The 16,636-nt window shown below is 50.3% G+C and overlaps 1 protein-coding gene across 3 annotated transcripts in view; it reads left to right on the forward strand.

Moving 5' to 3' along the window:
- Positions 1-211: 211 nt before the first annotated feature.
- The window catches only part of NARF (nuclear prelamin A recognition factor), a 30,176-nt gene continuing 13,751 nt past the window's right edge, over positions 212-16,636 (forward strand). The window contains exons 1-5 of one of the 3 annotated variants that reach the window (XM_002827985.4): positions 212-343; positions 1,664-1,744; positions 5,988-6,131; positions 10,887-11,019; positions 14,707-14,841. In XM_002827985.4, coding sequence (XP_002828031.1) covers positions 317-343; positions 1,664-1,744; positions 5,988-6,131; positions 10,887-11,019; positions 14,707-14,841 — 520 coding nt within the window. In that variant the 5' untranslated portion in view covers positions 212-316. Of the gene's footprint in view, positions 344-376; positions 884-1,663; positions 1,745-5,987; positions 6,132-10,886; positions 11,020-11,173; positions 11,364-14,706; positions 14,842-16,636 lie in introns of those variants that run through there. The other 2 variants (XM_054537434.1, XM_054537435.1) reach the window with 2 other exon arrangements.

Below are 16,636 nucleotides of genomic sequence, written 5' to 3' on the forward strand. Positions count from 1 at the left end.
GGACCCGGTCCCTGCGGCGCCGTACATGGAGTGAGGCTGCGCTCCGCCCCGCGCGCTCCGATTGGCTCTGGGGCCTGGCCCGCCCCTTCCCGACACTGTCATTGGCCTAGGCAAAGCCGTAGGGGTGGGGAATCCTATTGGCCCAGGGAGGCGGCTTGTCCTCTCCCGGTGCTCTCATTGGCCGAGCGCGGCCGCTGGGGGTGAGGCCGCGTCGGGGGAGGACAACAAAGGGCCGCGGGCGGCGGGCAGTGGTGTTCCAGTCTCCCGGTGCTTCCCGCAGGCTGAGGCGCCCGGCCTCCCGCCCGCCGCGCTCCAGATGAAGTGTGAGCACTGCACGCGCAAGGTGAGCGCTGCGGGCCGGGGAGGCGCGCGCCTGGTGCCTGTCCTGTGGGACTCTGGGCGGCCGAGGTTGGCGGCCCGGGTCCGCCGCTCGCTCGCCTCAGGGCTCTTCAAGGCGCCCCCGGCCTCGGCACCCTGGGCCCGCTCGGCGTGGAGGCGGCCGGCGCGGGGTCCGCTGCGCTCTGCAGGGCGGGCTCGGTCTTCGCGGTTCTCCCCGAACTTGTCCATCTTTCCCACGCCCGCGAAGCGCGGAAACGAAAGGAGACCGAGCCTCTCGTGCCGCGCACCACAGTCCGAGTAAACAGCGGTCGTGGCGGGAATGATCAGAAGCGTTTCGAGGGGGTTTTAGGCGTTTTCGAACCTGACCCGCTGAGGGTCACCGAGCAGCCGGTGCAGGGGCGGAAGCGGGTGACGGCTGCTGACCGGCGCCTTCCGCGCTTGTCTCCAGGCCATGGCAACAGCCGCGCAGCACATGCAGTGGGATTTTGTAGCTGTTATTGCCGGAATGGGCTCCTGTGGATGCTGCTCTGTGGCTGGCTCTTCTGTGCGTGACACCGTGGCAGGAGGCTTCCTAACATTCCATGGGTCGTTCATCCCCGGTGATGGATGGCTGCGTCCTATTCTAAGTACACCTGTGTCCAGGGGAATTCACCTGTGGGGGGAAGGCTACAGTTGCTTCTGCTTTTTTATTATTGCAAACAATAGAGATGTGTGTGTGTCCTTAAGTACGTGTTTCACTACAAATGTTAGAAGAATAGAAGGCCGGGCACGGTGGCTCACGCCTGTTATCCCAGCACCTTGGGAGGGGAGGCTGAGGCGGGTGGATCACCTGAGGTCAGGAGTTCGAGACCAGCCTGGCCAACGTGGTGAAACCCCTCTCTACTGAAAATACAAAAATCAGCCAGGTGTGGTGGCGCACGCCTGTAATCCCAGCACTTCGGGAGGCCGAGGCAGGTGGACACCTGAGGTCAGCAGTTCAAGACCATCGTGGCCAACATGGCGAAACCCTGTCTCTACTAAAAATATAAAATTAGCCGGGCGTGGTGGCGCGCACCTGTAATCCCAGCTACTCAGAAGGCTGAGGCAGGAGAATCGCTTGAACTCGGGAGGTGGAGGCTGCAGTGAGCCGAGATTGCGCCCCTGCACTCCAGCCTGGGTGAGAGCGAGACTCCGTCTAAAAAATAAATAAGTAAATAAATAAATAATAAATAAACTAAAAAAAAGAAAGGGTAAAAATATATGAGCTTCATTGGTCAGAGGGTGCACATTTTCTTAAGGGAGACGAATTAAAAATTCATTAATAATGTTCCTTTGCTTTTTTAAGGAATGTAGTAAGAAGACAAAAACTGATGACCAAGAGAATGTGTCAGCCGATGCACCGAGTCCAGCCCAGGAAAATGGAGAGGCAAGTAGATTTTTCAGTATCAGCCCAGAGTAAATTCCTGCTGCTGTTTTTCTCTTTGGGGGCTCACGGCACCGTGCACATCACTGCTTTAAAGAAGACTGAAGTATGGCGGGCACGCTGGCTCACGTTTGGAATCCCAGCACTTTGGGAGGCCAAGGTGGGCGGATCACTTGAGGACAGGAGTTTGAGACCAGCCTGGCCAACATGGTGAAACCTTATCTCTGCTAAAAATACAAAAATTATCCAGGTATGGTGGTGCACGCCTGTAATCCCAGCTACTCAGGAGGCTGAGGCAGGAGAATCGCTTGACCCTGGGAGACAGAGGTTGCAGTGAGCTGAGATTGCACCACTGTACTCCAGCCTGGGCAACAGAGTGAGACTCTGTCCCAAAAAAAAAGACTGAAATAGGCCAGGCATGGTGGCTGTAATCCCAGAACTTTGGGAGGCCGAGGCAGGCGGATCATGAGGTCAGGAGATTGAGACCATCCTGGCTAACACAGTGAAACTTCATCTCTACTAAAAGTACAAAAAATCAGCCGGGCGTGGTGGCTGGCGCCTGTAGTCCCAGCTACTTGGGAGGCTGAGCCAGGAGAATGGCGTGAACCCGGGAGGCGGAGCTTGCAGTGAGCCAAGATCGTGCCACCGCACTCCAGCCTGGGCAACAGAGCAAGACTCCGTCTCCAAGACTGAAATAAACTTGAAGGGGCTAATAAAGGCATGTGTGAGACAGTCCATCAGTGGCACAAGGCCTGTCTTCTCAGAATACACTACACCAAAACACACTGCGTTGGGAACAAAGAAAACGTGGTGTAATACTGGATTTCTTCTTTTAATTTTTTTTTTCCCCCTTTTGAGACAGGGTCTCACTGTCACCTAGGCTGGAGTGCAGTGGCTCACTGTATGGCTCACTGCAGCCTCGTCCTCCGAGGCTCAAGTGATTCTCCTGCCTCAGCCTCCCTGGTAGCTGGGACTACAAGTATGCACCACCATGCTCAGCTAATTTATTTTTTATTTTTATTTTTTTGTAGAGATGGAGTTCTACTGTGTTGCCCAGACTGGTCTTGAACTCCTGGGCTCAAGAGATCCTCCTGCCTCGGCCTCCCAAAGTGCTGGGATTACAGGCGTGAGCCACTGCCCCTGGCCTCTTTTCTAATTCAGTTCTTGTTTTTAAATTCTCCTTAGCTAGTAGCGATGGTCTCTGTTTATTGGATACGTAACCTGAGCCCAACTCTCAAGAATGTGATTTTACGGCCAGGCATGGTGGCTCACGCCTGTAATCCCAACACTTTGGGAGGCCGAGGTGGGTGGATCACCTGAGGTCGGGAGTTCAAGATCAGCCTGACCAACATGGGTAAACCCCATCTCCACTAAAAATACAAAATTAGCTGGGCATGGTGGTGCATGCCTGTAATCCCAGCTACTTAGGAGCCTGAGGCAGGAGAATTGCTTGAACCTAGGAGGCGGAGGTTGAGGTGAGCTGAGATCACGCCACTGCACTCCAGCCGGGGTGACAGAGTGAGGCTCCGTCTCAAAACAAAGAATGTCATTTTACATGCAGTCTCATTTCACGCCCAGAGGAAACATTACATGTAAGCCTGGCCATTATCCCTGTTTTACTGAGTGAAAGGTGTTGGGAGAGGTTAAGGTCAGTCTACCGTTAGAAAGTACTAGTACCAGTTTATAAATGGAGAGTTGGCAATATGGCAGAAGCATATTTTTTCTTTAAGTTTAGTAGTCCTGACATGTTTAATCTGACAGGCATTCTCCCGGTTGCCCTGTGTGCCAGGGCTGTGGGGACTGTGGGGCTTAGGGAGCAACAGGGCCTGGGACAAGCAGCCAAAGAGCTGGCCACAGGCAGAGGAGAGGCAGGGTGCATTGCAGCCCTGGAGGCAGCTGGGGCCAGTGCGCCTGAGTGGCCGGCCCCAGGGGCCTCCCTCACCTGCCCTCTGGTTGTGTCATCGTGGACAGATATCTAAGCCCTGTGAGCCTCATTTCCTTATCAGAGGCCTGGGGAGTAGGGTTACTTCCCTCCCAGGACTGTGGTGAGGATGAGATAACGTGTGTACACAGCCTAAGCGGGCGCCCTGCCGGGTCAGTGATGGACACAGTTAGGGTGAGAGGAGTTGGGTTGGGGTTAATGGAGTGGACCCTGAAGAGTGGTCGGAATTCAGAGTGGGAGTGTGGGGAAGGGCACTGGCACACCAGGCAAGAGAAGGGTGTGGACAGACGTGCTCTAGGGAGAGACAGTGGCTCCCCTTGGCCAGGTCAATGACAGTGCAGACAGAGCTGTGGAGACTGTGAGGGGGTGACTCAGGTGTTTGTTTTAGGGAAGGTGATGGAGGTAACCGACTTAAGCTGGCTAGAGTAGGGGAAGAATTGCAGGAAGCCACTTGGGTGGCAGCTTTGAGAGCCTAGGCAGAGGTGGTGGGCCTGGGCAAGTCTACCAGAGTGGTAGAGACAGAACAGAGGACATAGTGCAGGGAAGGGAGTGCAGTTTTAGCTCCACAGACACTGGGCCTTCTACGGTGTGTGAGTCTGGGGTTTGGTGAGGAGAGCACTCTGCTGGAAGTGCAGGTGGCAGGGCTGCCCTGGGCTGAGTGAGGCCAGCGGGCCTGATAAAAGGGAACAGGACTTCTGCAGAATGCATCAGCGTGGAAGGCAGGAGGAATAAGAAGAAAGAATGTGAGGGGTGAGGAGGGAATCAGACCTGGACTATGAAAACTTACGGAAGGACTGGGTTATACACAGCATGTCTGGTGGCAAGGCAGGGAGGAGGCACTGCTGGGTGAGGGCTGCAGTTTGGTCATGGGTACCTCAATGGGGATGGGCTGTGGAGGCAGAATTCATGCAGCTGTGGGCACCAGACGTTTGGAGTGGAGCTGTAGCTTCGACCCGCTGGGAACTTGTTAGAAGCACAAACTCTTGAGCCCCATGCGGACCTCCTGAGTGCCCATCTGCTCCTGAGTGCCCATCTGCAGCAGAACAAGATCCCAGGGTGAGTGGGCTGCACAGAGACATGGGGTCATGTGTAGGCAGGAGGCAGAGGTGACACCTGTGCTGCCGTTCATAGCACGCTATGGAAGGAGGGGGCACATCCACAGCTGTCTCCTGTCAAATCATGTTTTAAAGAAAAACAAATGCATGGACTACTTGAGGAGCTTCTGTAATTTATTGACATTACTCCTGTAAGCTTCAGAGTATTCATATGTTCATCCACCAGTTATTTATTGAGCACTGTCTGTGTGCAGTACGTGTTGGAGGTGCTGGGGAACAAGAGAACAAGACAGTGTTCAAGCTCTCATGAGCTTACATTTTAGCGAGGAAGGACAGAATCCTGCTAGCAATCAGCAGCATGAGTACAGATGGGTGGGGAGGGAAGAGACGGGTGAGGGGGTGGTGCTGTTTTAGCAGGTGTTGGACATCGTCTCTGCCGAAGGCCACCCAGGGCGAGCCTGGGGCTCTTAGAGGTCGCTTCATGCAGAGGGATGGCGAGAGCAGCAAGGGCCAGTGGGGCTGGACGTGTGGAGACCAAGGGGTCTGTGATGGGACCCAGGCAGACGGGCCACTGGCTTTGCTCAGGCCCTCTGTGTGAGGGGCAGCTGTCTGAGCAGAGCAGAGGTGTGGTTTATGTTTTAGCAGATGTCGGGGGGCACAAGGGCCAGTCAGGAAGGAGAGGGTGGAGGGGGTCAAAGAGTGACTCTACATCCAGGTCAGGATGAGCATCTTGTTACATGTCCGAGTGCAAACCCAGAGCCAGCACTGAGTTGTACAGTTCTGAGCCTCAAGGGAGAGGCCAGGGCTGTGGGTGGCCTCAGGGAACCCTGGGATGGTAAGAGGGAGCGCAGAGCTAGAGGAGCAGTCAGAGGGCTGGATCACAGGCACCAAAAAGGGAAGGGGTCTAGAAGGAAGGAAGGGCCAGTGGGGTCAGCTTCCAGAACACAGGGGTCATTTACTTCCTACCACGTGACAGTGCTAGGGCTGGGTTCCACCCTTGTCATCTGCATGGTTCCCTAGTGTCATTGTCGGCTGGGCCTGGGCCCTGTGTCCTGTGTCCCTTCACCACCTTGAGCTGCTCAGTGGCAGAGACTGTCCTGCTTCCAGCCCTTTGAGCACCAGGCCTGGACCCTGGTATTATCTCCAATGTTTACTGTGAATTCTGTATATGGGTGTTACCCTCTCTAAAGAAGCACATTAAAGAGTATTTGTTGAATAATCATGCTGAAACGTCATCTTTCTTTCATAGAAGGGAGAATTCCACAAGTTGGCTGATGCCAAGATATTTTTGAGCGACTGCCTGGCATGTGACAGCTGTGTGACTGCAGAGGAAGGAGTCCAACTTTCCCAGCAAAATGCCAAGGACTTCTTCCGCGTTCTGAACCTTAACAAGGTAAGGCATTCGGGGTATTTGCTGATGCTGGGGAGCCGACCTGGAGGAGGTGGAGGTGAGGCCTGGCTTCCTGCACAGAAGCCTCTGCTGGGACATCGGACGCACACCTCAGCCTTTTCCCGGCGTTGCTGACGTCCTGCTTTGACCTTCTTCCAAACCTCTCCATCAAGAGCAAAATCCCTACACAATTTCATGCTCCCTTAATGATGCTCAGGCAGTGGTTGGGGGCTGGCACCACCCCTCAGGCTCCTGTGGCTTAAGCAGGGCCTCTGCCTGGTGAGGTCAGGTAACACGGGTGTTGGTGATCATGTGGGCAGCACAGAGCCGGAGCTCCTGCTGTTCTGCCTTGGCTGCATGTTTTCGGACACGAGAGTTATGTTCTAATAGACTGATCAGCTTGGGGCAAGGCAGAGATGCTCCAAGGAAATAAAAATTCCCAAAGCTCCTTCCTTTAGCTCATCCCTGCAGACCTCCTATACAGAACAAGAGGTGCCACTTATCTTTCCGTGAGACAGGTTGTATTAGTCCATTTTCACATTGCTACAAAGAACTACCTGACACTGGGTAATTTATAAAGCAGAGAGGTTTAATTGACTCACAGTTCCGCAGGCTCTACAGGAGACATGGCTGGGGAGGCCTCAGGAAACAATCATGGCGGAAGAGCAAAGGGGAAGCAAGCATGTCTTCACGTGGCAGCAGGAGAGAGCAAGTAAAGGGGGAGGTACTGCACCCTTGTAAACAACCAGATCTTGTGAGGACTCACTCACTATCACAAGAAGAGCAAGTGGGAGATCCGCCCCCATGACCCGGTCACCTCCCGCCAGGCCCAGCCTTCAGTTTCACATGAGATTTGGGTGGGGACACAGAGCCAAACCATATCACAGGTGAAAGACAGAGAAAGAGACAAAGGCAGATGAGGCTGAAAAGCACTTCTTGGTTTCCATGCTGTCACCTCCATGGGAAGCATCAGCATCCTACGCTGCCCAGGGTGTAGGAGCCCATTCACAGTAGGTAGTTTGCTAGAGCAAGGTAGTGGCCTCAAGAAACACTGACTGGCACAAGTGTGGTGGCATAGGGGACAACCAAGGAGCCTTCTCAGCGTTTGCCATTCATCCCCATGGCATCTTCTTCTGGGCAAGTCATCCAGCATCAATTAGATCACAATGTTTTTCTTTCTGAGACAGGGTCTCACCCAGGCTGGAGTGCAGTGGAGCAGTTTTTCTTTCTGAGACAGGGCCTCACCCAGGCTGGAGTGCAGTGGGGCAGTTTTTCTTTCTGAGACAGGGCCTCACCCAGGCTGGAGTGCAGTGGGGCAGTTTTTCTTTCTGAGACAGGGCCTCACCCAGGCTGGAGTGCAGTGGGGCAGTTTTTCTTTCTGAGACAGGGCCTCACCCAGGCTGGAGTGCAGTGGGGCAGTTTTTCTTTCTGAGACAGGGCCTCACCCAGGCTGGAGTGCAGTGGGGCAGTTTTTCTTTCTGAGACAGGGCCTCACCCAGGCTGGAGTGCAGTGGGGCAGTTTTTCTTTCTGAGACAGGGCCTCACCCAGGCTGGAGTGCAGTGGGGCAGTTTTCTTTCTGAGACAGGGCCTCACCCAGGCTGGAGTGCAGTGGAGCAGTTTTCTTTCTGAGACAGGGCCTCACCCAGGCTGGAGTGCAGTGGAGAGAGTCTCAGTGGGGAGATTCTGGTGATCCTCCTGCCTCCGGAGGCTCCCTGTAGCCTCCAGAGCAGCTGACACTACAGACGCATGCTACCACACCTGCCTAATTTTTGTATTGTTTGTAGAGACGGGGTTTTGCCATGTTGCCCAGGCTGGTCCTGAACTCCTGTGCTCAAGCGATCCTCCAGCCTCAGCCTCCCAAACTGTTAGGATTACAGGCATCAGCCACCACACGTGACCTAGATCATAATTACAGATAGAGACACATGTCCTCTGTGTTACCAGCATTAGTTGTGTCTGGGTGTACCCTGACTTATATGCAGTTGCACAGGAGCTCCATTAGCAAGCAGCAGGCTGCCTGGATAGGATGGTTTGAACCGGGAGATGCCCCCCACCCGTCAGCCAGGTTCACCGTGCATACCCGTCGCCACCTGCTCACCCTTGGCCTTTTATTTTGTTATGTTGAACAGACTTAGTGGATGCAGCTTTGCAGATTACTAGAGACTTAATTCTGTGGTGCCAGCGGTTTTTGCAAATGTCTTGAAAATGTCTGTGTCGCTTTATACTTCCCTGAGTGATGGGACAGCTGTGTGCAGCCATCCTGGCCACATTCAATATCAAATTCAGTCTCTTCCAACCTGACGCGTAGAAAATTGTATCTCATTTGCATTTTCTTATTTAGGGAAGTTGGTTACCCTAGATTATGTTTATTGACAGTTTATATTTTATCTTATGCTGCTTGTCCAGTCTACAACTTGTATTTTAGTATGGTGTGAGATGTGGATACATTCTTTTTCCTTTTTTTTCTTTTTTGAGATGGAGTCTCTCAGTGTCTCTCAGGCTGGGTGCAGTGGCGTGATCTCAGCTCATCGCAACCTCTCCTTCCTGGGTTCAAGCAATTCTCCTACCTCAGCCTCTCAAGTAGCTGGGGTTACAGGCAGGCACCACCATGCCCAGCTGATTTTTGTATTTTTAGTAGAGATGGGGTTTCATCATGTTGGCCAGGCTGGTCTTGAACTCCTGACCTCAAGTGATCTGCTCGCCTCGGCCTCCCAAAGTGCTGGGATTACAGACGTGAGCCACCGCCCCCCGGCCAGATACATTATTTTCTATTTGAAAAAATCAAATTGTTCCAGCATCTTCTGTTCTTCCCCCATTGACCTGAAATATTATCCCAACTCTCATATATTGATAGGTGTGCATCCATTTCTTTCTTTTTTTTCGGCCTTCGCCATGTTGGCCAGGCTGATCTTGAATTCCTGGCCTCAAGTGATCCACCCACCTTGGCCTCCCAAAGTGCTGGGATTACAGGCATAAGCCACCGTACCTGGCCTTCTTTTTTTTTCCCCCCATTACTTCCACCCCACCCTTGTGCTGCGTGTCTATTTCTTGACACTTTTTTGAGATGGAATCTCGCTCTGTCGCCCAGGCTTGAGTGCAGTGGCCAAATCTTGGCTAACTGCGACCTCCACCTCCTGGGTTCAAGGAGTTCTCCTGCCTCAGCCCCCTGAGCAGCTGGGATTACAGGTGCGCACCACCATGTCTGGCTAGCTTTTGTATTTTTAGTAGACATGGGGTTTCTCCCTTTTAGCCAGGCTGGTCTCGAGCTTCTGACCTCAGGCTATCCACCAGCCCTGGCCTCCCAAAGTGCTGGGATTATAGGCGTGAGCCACCACGCCCGGCCCTTGACTCTTTTATCTGAACCTGTCTTCCCTTGCGCTGCCAACGTCTAGTTTGGGTTTAAGGATATTGATAGCCTTGTGGTTTTATGCTAGTTTATGCAGTATTTTTTTAGAACAGTTTATAGATGAGGCTTACTCACAAAACATCTTGGGCCTGGTTACTTTTTTTTTTTTTTTTTTTTTTTTTTTTTTTTGAGATGGAGTCTCGCTCTGTGTTGCCCAGGCTGGAGTGCGGTGAAGAGATCTCAGCTCACTGCAACCTCCATTTCACTGCAACCTCCACCTCCCGGATTCAAGCGATTCTTCTGCCTCAGCCTCCCGAGTAGCTGGGATTACAGGCACATGCCACCACAGCCAGCTAATTTTTGTATTTTTAGTAGAGATGGATTTCGCCATGTTGGCCAGGCTGGTCTCGAACTCCTGACCTCAAATGATCCACCTGCCTCAGTCTCCCACAGTTCTGGGATTACAGGTGTGAGCCACAATGCCCAGCCAGGCTGATGACTTTTAAGAGGCATCTCTGGATACCATTTTAGTGTGTGTGGTTTTTTTTATTGTTGTGTAGTAATTTCAGTTATTCATTGGCCAATGTTGTAATTTGTATTTTCCCTTTAAAATTGTTTATTTTTTCCAGATGTTCACATTTACTGATATAACATTGTTCTTGAAATTGACAAAGTCTCTTAGATGTGTAGTCATGTCTCTTTTAAGACAGAGTATCGGCCAGGCCAGGTGGCTCACGCCTGTAATCCCAGCACTTTGGGAGGCCGAGGCAGGTGGATCACAAGGTCAGGAGTTTGAGACCAGGCTGCCCAATATGGCAAAACCCCGTCTCTACCAAAAAGACAAAAAATTAGCTGGGTGTGGTGGCAGGTCCCTGTAATCCCAGCTACTTGGGAGGCTGAGGCAGGAGAACCGCTTGAACCTGGGAGGCAGAGGTTGCAGCGAGCTGAGATCGCGCCACTGCACTTGTAGCCTGGGCAACAAGAGTGAAACTCTTTTTTTTTTTTTTTTTTTGAGACAGAGTATTACTCTGTCACCCAGGCTAGAGTGCAGTGGCTATGGCTGCTCCTAAGTGTGATTATAGTGCTCTGCAGTCTCGAACTCTTGGCCTCAAGCGATCCTCCTGTTTCAGCCTCCTGTGTAGCTGGAACTGTAGGCATGCACCACTGAAGCCAGCTCATGTTTCATTTTTTAAATCCTGACTTTTAAAAAATATTTACCAGAAGCCCAAACCTCACCATAATCCTGATTTTTTTCTCCTTTTTCTTAATTATGTTTGCCAGTGTTTGTCTATTTTTAATTAGTCTTTGCATAGACCATCTATTATGTTGTTCTGAATTTCTCATCAAGGTGTGTAACTTTTACTCCTTGTGTAATCAGCAGATACCTGACATTCTCTGTTTCTCCTTCTAGAAATGTGATACCTCAAAGCACAAAGTGCTGGTAGTGTCTGTGTGTCCTCAATCTTTGCCTTATTTTGCTGCTAAATTCAACCTCAGTGTAACTGATGCATCCAGAAGACTCTGTGGTTTCCTCAAAAGTCTTGGTGAGTCATCTTTTGATAAATTGGGAATGTATAACTTGAGTTTATAAGCGCCCTTTTTAATCTCTAAAGTTCGTTTTTCAAGGATGCAGGGTAGATAAGCAACTTCCAAAAGTCTCTTGGAACGTAAAAAGACCATGTCCAGTGTGTCATGAAACCCAGCCTCTGATCGATGGTAGGCGAGTGTCACTTTTCTCCTTTGCTGTGCACAGACAGGTGTTTTGTTACACAGTGGGAGCTGACCCCTCTGGGACCAAACAGTGACCGCCTTCTGACAACACGGACAGGACACTGGGAGATTCCCACACTGGTCCAGCAACCTCCAAGTCACCCCTTACCCCCAGAGGGTGTGTATTTGATGAACAGTCACTTCTGAAATGATTAGTATCTGGTTTCCCAAGAAGCTCTCTGAAGAGCAGAGCAGAAAGGGAATGGGCTTGTGTTCTTTACTTGAGGAATGAAAGGTAGAAATTTAAGAATATAATCAAAGAACTCGGACGTCAACGCTGGAATAATACTGCCTGAAATGTTGATGGATGATGCTTCTGCGTCTTCTGCTTTGGTCAAACTGGAACTGCCTCCCTCCATTTGCTTATAGAGGGGCTTTTACAGCCTTGAGCATCCTCATAGCATGATGGTCAATGTGCAAGTTCAGAAAAGGAAAACTGAGCGAGTTGCCAAATAAGAGGTTTTTTTGTTGTTTGTTTGTTTGTTTGTTTGTTTTTTTAAGATAGAGTCTCGCTCTTGGTGCCCCAGGCTGGAGTGCAATGATGCGATCTCGGCTCACTGCAACCTCCGCCTCCCGGGTTCAAGAGATTCTCCTGCCTCAGCCTCCCAAGTAGCTGGGACTACAGGTGCGCACCACCACTCCCAGCTAATTTTTGTATTTTTAGTAGAGATGATGTTTCACCATGTTGGCCAGGATGGTCTTAATCTCTTGACCTCGTGATCTGCCCGCCTCGGCCTCCCACAGTGCTGGGATTACAGGCATGAGCTGCCGCGCCTGGCCAAGAGTTTTTATTATTCTACAGCGGCTTTTAAAAATTGTAAATATTGGTTAGGTTTGGTGGCTCATGCCTGTAATCCCAGCACTTTGGAAGGCCAAGACCAGAAGATTGCTTGAGGCCGGGAGCTCAAGACCAGCCTGGACAATATAGCAAGATCCCATCTCTGCTAAATAAGTACATAGATGTAGATATATTGGGGATTACTGGTGAAATAAAATGATATTTGGATTAAGGATCATCAGGACAGGCTTGAAGTCTGAGCAGCAGCCTGGGGGTCCTGATGCTCCCTGTGCCCTAGGTGCCTGGGCTCTAACAAGGCCTGGTCATCTAGCACATAATGTGCTGCAGCTGAAACCCAGCTACAACGACAGGTGCACACACGTTAGGTCGCTCCTTCATGCTTGTCATCGTAAAGCCTTGGGTTAGGTTAGTTATACTGAAGATCAAAGTTGTCAAATGCTATATTTTCTCATGATGAAAGCCCTTATTTGGGGATAGATTGTTAAAATTATGTAACGGAATATTATATATCAATAAAATGTATCCACAGTGAAATTGATTTCTTAATGTAATATTTTAAAATTTGTAATATTTCTTTTTTTGGTTTATTTTTGAGATGGAGTCTTGCTCTCTCGCCCAGGCTGGAGTGCAGTGGCGCCATCTCAGCTCACTGCAAGCTCCACCTCCCGGGTTCACGCCATTCTCCTGCCTCAGCCTCCTGAGTAGCTGGGACTACAGGCGCCCGCCACCATGCCCAGCTAATTTTTTTTTTTTTTTTAGTAGAGATGGGGTTTCACCATGTTAGCCAGGATGGTCTTGATCTCCTGACCTCGTGATCTGCCCACCTTGGCCTCCCAAAGTGCTGGGATTACAGGCGTGAGCCACTGTGCCCAGCCGAAAATTTATAATATTTCTTTTTTTTTTTTTGAGATGGAGTCTCGCTCTGTCGCCCAGGCTGGAGTGCAGTGGCATGATCTTGGCTCACTGCAAGCTCCGCCTCCCAGGTTCATGCCATTCTCCTGCCTCAGCCTCCCAAGTAGCTGGAACTACAGGTACCCGCCACCACGCCCAGCTAATTTTTTGTATTTTTAGTAAAGATGGGTTTTCACCATATTAGCCAGAATGGTCTCGATCTCCTGACCTCGTGATCTACCTGCCTTGGCCTCCCAAAGTGCTGGGATTACAGGCGTGAGCCACTGCGCCCAGCCTAATGTTTCTTATAACTAGTTGCATTTTCTCTCAGCTTTGTTACCTGGGGAGGGGGAGAAACAAAAAATTTAAAATTAAAAAAATCAGGCCGGCACGGTGGCTCATGCCTGTAATCCCACCACCTTGGGAGGCCGAGGGGGCAGATCACCTGAGGCCAGGAGTTTGAGACCAGCCTGGCCCAACATGGCGAAACCCCATCTCCACTAAAAATACAAAAATTAGCCCGGCATGGTGGGAGGCACCTGTAATCCCAGCTACTCGGGAGGCTGAGGCACAAGAATCGCTCAAACCCAGGAAGCAGAGGTTGCGGTGAGTTGAGATTGCGTCACCACACTCCAGCCTGGGTGACAGAGCAAGACTGTCTCAAAAAAAAAAGGCCGGGTATGGTGGCTTACGCCTGTAACCCCAGCACTTTGGGAGGCAGAGGCGGGTGGATCACGAGGTCAGGAGATCAAGACCATCCTGGCTAACACAGTGAAACTCCGTCTCTACTAAAAATTCAAAAAAGTAGCCGGGTGTGGTGACGGGCGCCTGTAGTCCCAGCTACTTGGGAGGCTGAGGCAGGAGAATGGCATGAACCTGGGTGGCAGAGCTTGCAGTGAGCCGAGATCGCGCCACTGCACTCCAGCCTGGGCGACAGAGTGAGACTCCGTCTCAAAAAAAAAAAAAAAAAAAAAAAAAAAATTCAGTATAAAAATTTAAACCATTATAAAAGTATGCTCAGCCATTCTATACTTTTACTGTACATTCTACTTTTAAACACACCAAGAACCATCACAGACTGAAATTTAATTTGCCCGTGAATTGGAAGGGAATGCTGTGGGTATGTTGTAATATTTCATTAATTTATATATGGAGTAAGATGTTTTAAAATGTAGATGTAGAGAGGGAAGAAGCATGAGAGAGAACATACATATTTCATTGTGAAAAATCATACACGCTCATTGTTTACAAAATAAAAGGTAAAGCACACGGTCTTGAACTTAGGCCATTAGGAATAGATAAGAACCAAGACTGATTTTATTATCTTAGGAGAGACGCCTGTAGAATCTATGCTTTAAGTTTGTCTCTTAAACGTGAGAAAGCAAAAATGAGTAAGAATGAAGAAGTATTGGCTGGACGCAGTGGCTCACGCCTGTAATTCCAGTACTCTGGGAGGCCAAGGTGGGTAGATCACTTGAGGCCAGGAATTCAAGACCAGCCTGGCCAACATGGTGAAACCTCATCTCTACTAAAAAATACAAAAATTGGCCAGGCATAATGGTGGGCACCTGTAATCCCGGTTACTCGGGAGACTGAGGTGGGAGGATCACTTGAACCTGGGAGGCGGAGGTTGCAGTGAGCCGAGATTATGCCACTGCGCTCTAGCCTGGGTGACAGAACAAGACTGTGTCTCAAAAAAAAAAAAAGAGGAAGCCTAAAAGTAGATCTTTTAGTACATGATTTAAGCTGAATATGCTCCTCTCTCCTGCAGGGGTGCACTATGTATTTGATACGACGATAGCTGCGGATTTTAGTATCCTGGAGAGTCAAAAAGAATTCGTGCGTCGCTATCGCCAGCACAGTGAGGAGGAACGCACCCTGCCCATGCTGACCTCTGCCTGTCCTGGTGAGCCCCTGGACCCCCGCTCTGTTGGCCTGAGGTGCCAAAAGAGATTTACAAGATTCTGCAGGCTCTGGATGAGGTTGGAGGCAGACAGACCCATCCCACCCAGCCTTGTAGACCAGGAGGGAAGAGCTTGGCCTGATTCACAGAGGGTGTTTGATGTTTTGGGACGGCCAATTTAGTTTTTCATCAGAGGTGCCACACTGGAAAGGCCAGTATGTTTATTTATTTTACTTTATTTTTATTTTTTTTGAGACAGAGTCTCACTCCGTCGCCCAGGCTGGAGTGCAGTGGCATGATCTCGGCTCACTGCAAGCTCCACCTCCCGGGTTCAAGCGATTCTCCTGCCTTAGCCTGCCTGTGCACACCACTGCACCCAGCTAATTATTGTATTATTAGTGGAGACGGGGTTTTGCCATGTTGGCCAGGCTGGTCTTGAACTCCTGATCTCAGGTGATCTGCCTGCCTCGGCCTCCCAAAGTGTTGGGATTACAGGTGTGAGCCACTGTGCCCAGTCTAGGCAGATCTCTTGAGCCCAGGAGTCTGAGACCAGCCTGGGCAACATGTCTGTATTTTTTTTTTTTTTTTGGAGACAGAATCTCAGTCTGTCGCCCAGGCTGGAGTGCAGTAGTGTGACCTCGGCTCATTGCAACCTCCACCTCCCAGGTTCAAGCGATTCTTTTTTTTTTTTTTTGAGACAGAGTCTCGCTCTGTCACCCAGGCTGGAGTGCAGTAGCACGATCACGGCTCACTGCAAGCTCCGCCTCCCGGGTTCACGCCATTCTCCTGCCTCAGCCTCCCGAGTAGCTGGGACTACAGGCGCCCGCCACCACACCCGGCTAATTTCTTTTTGTATTTTTAGTAGAGACGGGATTTCACTGTGTTAGCCAGGATGGTCTCAATCTCCTGACCTTGTGATCTGCCTGCTTCGGCCTCCCAAAATGCTGGCATTACAGGCGTGAGCCACTGTGCCTAGCCAGGTTCAAGCGATTCTTATGCCTCAGCCTCCCCAGTAGCTGGGATTACAGGCTAGCGCCACCACGCCTGGCTAATTTTTGTATTTTTAGTAGAGATGGGGTTTCGACATGTTGCCCAGGCTGGTCTTGAAATCCTGACCTCAAGTGATCTGCCTGTCTTGGCCTCCCAAAGTGCTGGGATTATGGACATGAGCCACCACACCCGTCCTCTAATTTTTTAAATAAATATTTTTTAAAAGGAAAAGAAAAATAGGCCAGGCATGGTGGCTCACAGCCGTAATCCCAACAATTTAGAAGGCTGATGTGGGAGGATTGCTTGAGCCCAGGAGTGTGGGACCAGTCTCGTCAACATAGTGAGACCTTGTCTCTGCAAAAAAAAAAAAAAAAAAAAAAGCCAGGGGTGGTGGCAAGTACCTGTAATCCCAGCTACTACGAATCCTAGCCTGAGGTGTTTGAGCCGAGGAGTTAGAGGCTGCAGTGAGCTATGACTCCTCCATTGTACTCCAGCCTGGGCGAAAGACTGAGGTCCTGTCTCTTAAGAAAATCCATTTTCTCTTGTACAACATATCTCAGATGTACAAATAATTATGGAATAATACGGCAAACGTGCATGTATCCTTTGCCAGCTTAAAAAAAATACAGAATAAGAAAATTTCTTTACATCGATATTCAGATACTCTGAGGGCGCACTGTTTAAACCACTCTTTAATTGGTTTTTGGGTGCCTGAGTTATAGAAGAGATTTATCACATGCTTTTCAATTCTGGAAAAAGAGAGTTTGGGTTAAGAAATTTTCGATGATGCATAAGGGAATAAGAAAGG

The sequence above is a fragment of the Pongo abelii genome, chromosome 19 (assembly GCF_028885655.2).
Source record: "Pongo abelii isolate AG06213 chromosome 19, NHGRI_mPonAbe1-v2.0_pri, whole genome shotgun sequence".
In the NCBI taxonomy this organism is placed as follows: Eukaryota; Metazoa; Chordata; class Mammalia; order Primates; family Hominidae; genus Pongo; species Pongo abelii.